Source organism: Nerophis lumbriciformis, linkage group LG29 (assembly GCF_033978685.3).
Source record: "Nerophis lumbriciformis linkage group LG29, RoL_Nlum_v2.1, whole genome shotgun sequence".
Taxonomy (NCBI): Eukaryota; Metazoa; Chordata; class Actinopteri; order Syngnathiformes; family Syngnathidae; genus Nerophis; species Nerophis lumbriciformis.
The window spans coordinates 35,405,735-35,415,000 of NC_084576.2; the positions used below are offsets into that span (position 1 = coordinate 35,405,735).

General features: G+C 37.2%; 1 protein-coding gene across 4 annotated transcripts in view; it reads right to left on the bottom strand.

The window, feature by feature from the left end:
- cd2ap (CD2-associated protein) overlaps positions 1-9,266 on the bottom strand; it is a 105,232-nt gene that overhangs the window by 1,692 nt on the left and 94,274 nt on the right. For all 4 annotated transcript variants that reach the window (XM_072911938.1, XM_072911937.1, XM_072911936.1 and 1 more), the window contains 3 exons: positions 5,331-5,414; positions 252-430; positions 21-84 (listed from right to left, as the gene is read on the bottom strand). In XM_072911938.1, coding sequence (XP_072768039.1) covers positions 21-84; positions 252-430; positions 5,331-5,414 — 327 coding nt within the window. The remainder of the gene's footprint in view (positions 1-20; positions 85-251; positions 431-5,330; positions 5,415-9,266) is intronic.

Sequence of the window (9,266 nt, forward strand, 5' to 3'; positions counted from 1 at the left end):
TTATGGAGGCTGAATATTACCTGCAGAGCCACACGCTTCAGCTTCTCCTCATCCACCTCTCTTCGGAGGTCTGCTATCTCTTTCCTGGAAAGAAGCAGAAACTTGGATTAGAAACATTTCCTGTAGTCTTGAGATAGAAAAAGGACAGGACTATTATTGTTGAAGCCAGCAGGTCAAAGTGTTTCCTCACACTAAACATGATGTGACTTTGTTTCAATATGAAATGAGAAAAAAAGAGTGAAGTTTGATACATTTGTTGGGCCTTGAAGAGTTCCACAGACAGCAGCAAGTCCTTCATCTGACTTCTAAGATCTTCCATCTGCAATTTTGGATCACCGTTGTCCAAATTTAATGTGAAGGCTGCTGGGCCAGACTTGGACTCCAAGTTGGGCTTGAGGAAGGACGTTGAAGGGGATGTGCTTGTGGAAGGCTGTGACAGAAAATGGAAAATTGCTAGTGTAAATCCAACTAAACAGTTTGAAAAGACAAGATTGCATTCCACTCTATCCTTTTTGTATGCAATATTTATCATCTAAGTTTCTTTTTCAAATGTATGTTACATGTTTCAATTGTAGTATTTTGGGGGCATGGGAGACAACCACAGATTCAAGTTTTGATGCAGATTTGAGATACAAGTGTTTTGATGAGCAAGTTTGGTCATAGAACCAATCGAGCGCCTAAGTTGAGTTTCCACTGTATTTATTTAGCTCAACTTACTTGAGATATGAGCTGTCCCCGACATTTTCTTATGCTTTATATTGCGAGCATACCTTGAGTTGCTCACATGAATAATATTTTTGACAATAAAACTCTGGTATGCTCCTGCTTCATGTACACAACAACACACAATCAATAGTTAATATATTGTTAAACGTTGCTGTTTGAGCAGTAAAGAGTGAGTATAGTGTTACATGTTTTACACAACAAACAACCGTACCGTATCATCTGTGTAGAGAACAAGAAGGTGATCGATGCTCAATTGCTTTATTGTGCAAGATTGGTTACCACGGTAACCACAGCAAAACAACGAACATGTCATACCTGTTAGCTGCCCTGCTGCTGTCCACATTACAAGAGGCTGCAGACAAACACAGTGTGTGATATGCTGCCACACGCGCTTAAACCACGGACATTTAGCCATAAAATTATTGCAAAGCTGCCATGTATCAATTTTTCTGTCTAGTCCAAAGTCACCAAATGCTATTACTACAGCATGTAGTGATGGAGACTCATGACTCCTGTAATTATTCCGGGTAAAATGACTACATGGAAGTGTACTAGCTACTGAATAGTGAAGTGCAACTATTCATGGTTGGCCATGACTCATCTGAATGAGATCGTATCCTACAATTAATAAAGTGTTCGATAAGGAGGATTAACCGCAGAAGGTTGTTTCCATAAATCTTTTGTGACATAAACATAATCATTCAAATACAAAGCATAAATACAATTAACTAATGGAAATCCAACTAATAAATGCATCTAATTCATCAGCTGCTTTTGTAGAAGAGCAAAAATCCAGGTTAGTATTGAAATCATTCAAGATTATTACAAAGGCCAAAGCTAAGCGGCTTACTGGCTTTGGAGATAAAAAATTGTAATGCATTGTGTTAATTGCAAGGTTGTTGTGGTAACAAGAATGGCTACAGGCTGAACGTTGTGTTGTTGTTGTTGTGTTCAAAAGACCAGCTTAAGTGTTGGTTTACTTTTCAAGTTTTAGTCCTAAAAATAAATGCTGGAAAACTTTTTTTTTTAGTCCCAATCCAATCTTGTTGGTAAATGGTGAACTTGCATAGTTTAAATCTAATCTGGCCCAAACTCAGATGTCCACACTGAGTCATTGAATGAGGAGTTGTGTTATGGCAAACAGACCAGCACTTTACACGAGGAGGATTACCACCATGGATTTCCTTCAAAGACCATCCTATGAAACCATTTCATATCACAAGAGTGTTAGTTGAACTTCCTGCCTTCCCATGACCAACACATACTGGAAGAAATAACACAAAGTTGTCATTGACACAAACACCAACAGTGGTTCCAACAACTGGGCTGGTTAGTGTTTGTGACACTGCCTCATGGGACTAGGGACTTGGCTTCAAATCCCAGTTTGGCATGTTTTAACTGCTGTTTTTTTTATTGATTTAACAGCAAGTTTTGATGAAAATGAAAATCCCTCCTTTGTTGAGCACTAAAACTGGGTGTAGTAAGGACACATGGGCCAAGTTATTTTTTATGTTGTACTCGTTTTAATGTGTTTTACACTTTTTTTCAACTTTCCTTTAAAAGCCTAACCAGGGACGAGGCTTGCAAATGATCCTGTGGCTAGAAGTCTTGTGTACTTGGACATGGCAATGTTTACTTGGACTGTCCCTGTCAAATAAATACATGCAATAAAAAAATCGCCATCACTTGAATTTGTAGAAAGAAGCAAGACTGTAGCGATGGGATCTGCATGATTGGTACTGAGTAACACCTGGGTTGGGACATTCTTATTCATGTGTCCTACTATTAAGCCCTGTAAATTTTATATATATATATATATATATATAGACTGGCACAAAGACACTTTTATTTAGGACTAAACATTCTGCTTTGAAATGGTAAAATCCTGTTGTGGTAATGAGAAAAGTTCAACACAATCTAATGAAAGTGTCTACCTGCCTTGTAAAACCATGGTTTCAATCTAATTCATGCAATCATTTGTTTTTGTTCCACTTTTCAGTTGGTATAATAACATGACAAATGTCAAATGTATCTTTCAATGACTTCTGTTGGGATCCAGAAAAGAAAAGGGAGGCTATGGATGAATACAAGTTAATAATAATAATACAAGTTAATAACACCTAACACTGACTTAATGTGTGGTATATTTCATTGATGTCACATTTGGAGAAAAGAGGCAGGTGACAGCAGCCCAGTGAGACATGAGACATGACACATGCTTTTATCACCTTTGGGGAGTGTCTGTCACCACCTTCTTAGGAGTGTGAGCATGCATGAAGGTCACCTCAGTCTTAGAAAGCAATGCATGAAGGTCACCTCAGCTCAGTCTTAGAAAGTAATGCATGAAGGTCACCTCAGTCTTAGAAAGTAATGCATGAAGGTCATCTCAGTCTTAGAAAGCAATGAATGAAGGTCACCTCAGTCTTAGAAAGTAACAGTGGTGACAATAAAGACGGGAAGAACAACAAGTGTGATTAAAAAGATGATGAAGACTATGGTCAGACTATAAGGTCTAAGGTCTTGTGACTTGTTCAATCTGATGTGGTTATGTAGTCGCTGACATTGCAAATAAATGTGACCAAGGTCAAGTGTAGGTCTCAGTCCTTCATGGCACAATCACATTGTTTGAAAGACATGATGTTACCAAGGAGATGAAGAAGAGACAAGACTTTGTTGGATGTTTCTTCCCAACAGCGGGAATCTTTTGATGCATTTTGTAGTCAAACAACACAGGAATAATACTGTGAGCCATACCACCTTTGACCTTCAAGCGCCTTGGTCAAACAACACAGGAATAATACTGTGACCTATACCACCTTTGACCTTCAAGCACCTTGGTCAAACAACACAGGAATAATACTGTGACCTATACCACCTTTGACCTTCAAGCGCCTTGGTCAAACAACACAGGAATAATACTGTGACCTATACCACCTTTGACCTTCAAGCGCCTCAGGAAGTGATGTTTCCAGCTCATATGAAGGTGCTGCATTTGTGATGTTGATCTTATAGAACCAAAGAAGTCTTAGACTTGGACTTAGACAAACTTTAATGATCCACAAGGGAAATAGTTCAACACAGTAGCTCAGTTACAATGATGGAAAGTGTAAGGATGGAAAGGACAATGCAGGTATAAATATGATTACTGCAACTTGTCTTTCTCTTCATTGAAATACTTCAGTTTGACTACACTTCAGCTGCCCACCAGAAAGAATACATGGAAATACTTCTTCTACATGAAATCAGTTTCACAACACTTCAGCTGCCCACCAGAGAGTAACTAAGCTAGAATACATTGAAATACTTCTTCTACATGAAATCAGTTTCACAACACTTCAGCTGCCCACCAGAGAGCTAGAATACATTGAAATACTTCTTCTACATGAAATCAGTTTGACTACACTTCAGCTGCCCACCAGAGAGTAACTAAGCTAGAATACATTGAAATACTTCTTCTACATGAAACCAGTTTCACTACACTTCAGCTGCCCACCAGAGAGTAACTAAGCTAGAATACATTGAAATACTTCTTCTACATGAAACCAGTTTGACTACACTTCAGCTGCCCACCAGAGAGTAACTAAGCTAGAATACATCAAGTATCTTCATTTGATTGTTAGAGGAATATTTTCCCACCTTTGTACAGAATGACCTCATCTGGTAATACTATTGTTCTACTTACTCTTTTCTTGTAGAATCCAATGAAAACACACATTTAGCTACTGCAGCTAGTGGGTCCATGACCATGACTTCTGTTTTGTTTGATCAGCCGTTTTACTGCCGTGTTACAGACATTGTTTGGAAACAATTAAGTTATGTGAATAAACATTTACACAATCTTTCTGCATATAGACCAGTGTGGCTAAAATATGGAACACTATTTCTTTCTTGTAAAGTTTAGTGGGTGTGGCTGATCTACTGCTGTGCTGCATTGTGAGGAAAATAGTGTATTTGATGTTTGACTACTCTGAGAAATGCAGCATACACAAATGACTTTGCATTGACCTTCTAAGGTGAAGTCAAGGCCTGGGAGGGTGTGGCATGACGTAGGCTTACCTGCGCACACTTCTACACTAACCTGCAGGAAAGTGTGTGTGTATGCTAAGTTGTATACTATTTCTGCACGTAGACATTGTGGTGTATCCAGACTTTTACAAGAGTTGTGTAGCCTTCAACACAACCTGCAGGAAGGTGTGTGTGTGTATGCTAAGTTGTATACTATTTCTGCACATAGATATTGTGGTGTATCCAGACTTTTACAACCTGCAGGAAAGTGTGTGTGTATGCTAAGTTGTATACTATTTCTGCACATAGACATTGTGGTGTATCCAGACTTTTACAAGAGTTGTGTAGCCTTCAACACAACCTGCAGGAAGGTGTGTGTGTGTATGCTAAGTTGTATACTATTTCTGCACGTAGACATTGTGGTGTATCAAGACTTTTACAAGAGTTGTGTAGCCTTCAACACAACCTGCTAATCAAGTAACAAATAGTTCAATTCAAATGATAATATTGTTCAGGTCAGCTAGAAAACCTTAGTCAGAACAAACATGGTAAAAGGGTAAGGGAAGGTTCTAAAAAGATAGTAAATAATTAGATATTACCTTCCTGGATTCTGCAGGCTTTAGTTTGGCGCCGTCATCCTCGTCCATCTTGAAGGACTTCTCCACATTCACTTCCTTGTTGGGCTGCAGGGAAGACAATCACTTGGAATGTCTCCTGACAAGTCTTGCAATATCAATGTTGTCCCTCAATGATGTTCAATATCAATGTTGTCCCTCAATGATGTTCAATATCAATGTTGTCCCTCAATGATGTTCAATATCAATGTTGTCCCTCAATGATGTTCAATATCAATGTTGTCCCTCAATGATGTTCAATATCAATGTTGTCCCTCAATGACGTTCAATATCAGTGTTGTCCCTCAATGATGTTCAATATCAATGTTGTCCCTCAATGATGTTCAATATCAATGTTGTCCCTCAATGATGTTCAATATCAATGTTGTCCCTCAATGATGTTCAATATCAATGTTGTCCCTCAATGATGTTCAATATCAATGTTGTCCCTCAATGATGTTCAATATCAATGTTGTCCCTCAATGATGTTCAATATCAATGTTGTCCCTCAATGATGTTCAATATCAGTGTTGTCCCTCAATGATGTTCAATATCAATGTTGTCCCTCAATGATGTTCAATATCAATGTTGTCCCTCAATGATGTTCAATATCAATGTTGTCCCTCAATGATGTTCAATATCAATGTTGTCCCTCAATGATGTTCAATATCAATGTTGTCCCTCAATGATGTTCAATATCAATGTTGTCCCTCAATGATGTTCAATATCAATGTTGTCCCTCAATGATGTTCAATATCAATGTTGTCCCTCAATGATGTTCAATATCAATGTTGTCCCTCAATGATGTTCAATATCAATGTTGTCCCTCAATGATGTTCAATATCAATGTTGTCCCTCAATGATGTTCAATATCAATGTTGTCCCTCAATGATGTTCAATATCAATGTTGTCCCTCAATGATGTTCAATATCAATGTTGTCCCTCAATGATGTTCAATATCAAAGTCTGCTCTTCGGGATATTATGTGAATGTTTATGTCTGATCTTCTAGCAGCAATGTATCAATAGTGTACACTTCCTTGTCACATGTGATGGTGCAGCTTTTTCTGCACTCATCTGGTATTGAAGACCATCTTCAAGCAGCTTTCTGACTCTCTTCAGGATGCGTCTTATATGCGTGCCCTTCAGGATGCGTCTTATATGCGTGCCCTTCAGGATGTGTCTTATATACGTGCCCTTCAGGATGCGTCTTATATACGTGCCCTTCAGGATGTGTCTTATATACGTGCCCTTCAGGATGCGTCTTATATACGTGCCCTTCAGGGTGCGTCTTATATACGTGCCCTTCGGGGTGCGTCTTATATACGTGCCCTTCAGGTTGAGTCTTATATACGTGCCCTTCAGGGTGAGTCTTATATACGTGCCCTTCAGGGTGCGTCTTATATACGTGCCCTTCAGGGTGCGTCTTATATACGTGCCCTTCAGGGTGCGTCTTATATACGTGCCCTTCGGGGTGCGTCTTATATACGTGCCCTTCAGGTTGAGTCTTATATACGTGCCCTTCAGGGTGAGTCTTATATACGTGCCCTTCAGGGTGCGTCTTATATACGTGCCCTTCAGGTTGAGTCTTATATACGTGCCCTTCAGGGTGAGTCTTATATACGTGCCCTTCAGGGTGCGTCTTATATACGTGCCCTTCAGGGTGCGTCTTATATGTGTGCCCTTCAGAATGCGTCTTATATACGTGCCCTTCAGGGTGTGTCTTATATACGTGCCAAAGCCCCCTTTGACTGTCTCCACCCCATCAGCCATGTTGTAGTTGTTATGGCTTCCACATGAAGTAAGTTTGCATACGCTACATGCATGTGCATGTACGAGCCAGTCTGCCCCTCAACAAGAGGATATTATTGACTACAACAGAATCAAATGGTGAGTTCTTCCATGACTGCAGAAAAGACAAATATGTCACTAGTCTCACATTTCAAAGGGCTAGTTGGGGCATGTTTTGAAGAAGGCAATATCCATCCATCCATCCATTTTCTACTGCTTGTCCCTTTCGGGGTCACGGGCGGTGCTGGAGCCTATCTCAGCTGTGATATTGTTTCATAAATATCTTCAAGATATGATTTGACATTTTCAGGACTTCTGGGAAGCCAAATAAACAAAAAGGTAAGAAAAGTTGGTTTTGCATAATAGGAAGTCTTTCTCCTACATCATGTAATCACTAATATAATGATAGGCTCCTACATAATGTAATCACTAATATAATGATAGTCTCCTACATCATGTAATCAATAATATAATGATAGGCTCCTACATAATGTAATCACTAATATAACAATAGGCTCCTACATAATGTAATCACTAATATAATAATAGGCTCCTACATCATGTAATCACTAATATAATAATAGGCTCCTACATAATGTAATCACTAATATAATAATAGGCTCCTACATAATGTAATCACTAATATAATAATAGGCTCCTACATAATGTAATCACTAATATAATAATAGGCTCCTACATAATGTAATCACTAATATAACAATAGGCTCCTACATAATGTAATCACTAATATAATAATAGGCTCCTACATCATGTAATCACTAATATAATGATAGGCTCCTACATAATGTAATCACTAATATAATGATAGTCTCCTACATCATGTAATCACTAATATAATGATAGGCTCCTACATAATGTAATCACTAATATAACAATAGGCTCCTACATAATGTAATCACTAATATAATAATAGGCTCCTACATCATGTAATCACTAATATAATGATAGGCTCCTACATAATGTAATCACTAATATAATGATAGTCTCCTACATCATGTAATCAATAATATAATGATAGGCTCCTACATAATGTAATCACTAATATAACAATAGGCTCCTACATAATGTAATCACTAATATAATAATAGGCTCCTACATCATGTAATCACTAATATAATAATAGGCTCCTACATAATGTAATCACTAATATAATAATAGGCTCCTACATAATGTAATCACTAATATAATAATAGGCTCCTACATAATGTAATCACTAATATAATAATAGGCTCCTACATAATGTAATCACTAATATAACAATAGGCTCCTACATAATGTAATCACTAATATAATAATAGGCTCCTACATCATGTAATCACTAATATAATGATAGGCTCCTACATAATGTAATCACTAATATAATGATAGTCTCCTACATCATGTAATCACTAATATAATGATAGGCTCCTACATAATGTAATCACTAATATAACAATAGGCTCCTACATAATGTAATCACTAATATAATAATAGGCTCCTACATAATGTAATCACTAATATAATAATAGGCTCCTACATAATGTAATCACTAATATAATGATAGGCTCCTACATCATGTAATCACTAATATAATGATAGGCTCCTACATAATGTAATCACTAATATAATGATAGGCTCCTACATAATGTAATCACTAATATAATAATAGGCTCCTACATAATGTAATCACTAATATAATGATAGGCTCCTACATCATGTAATCACTAATATAATGATAGGCTCCTACATAATGTAATCACTAATATAATAGGCTCCTACATAATGTAATCACTAATATAATGATAGGCTCCTACATCATGTAATCACTAATATAATGATAGGCTCCTACATCATGTAATCACTAATATAATGATAGGCTCCTACATAATGTAATCACTAATATAATGATAGGCTCCTACATAATGTAATCACTAATATAATGATAGGCTCCTACATCATGTAATCACTAATATAATAATAGGCTCCTACATAATGTAATCACTAATATAATAATAGGCTCCTACATAATGTAATCACTAATATAATAATAGGCTCCTACATAATGTAATCACTAATATAATAATAGGCTCCTACATAATGTAATCACTAATATAAAAATAGGCTCCTACAT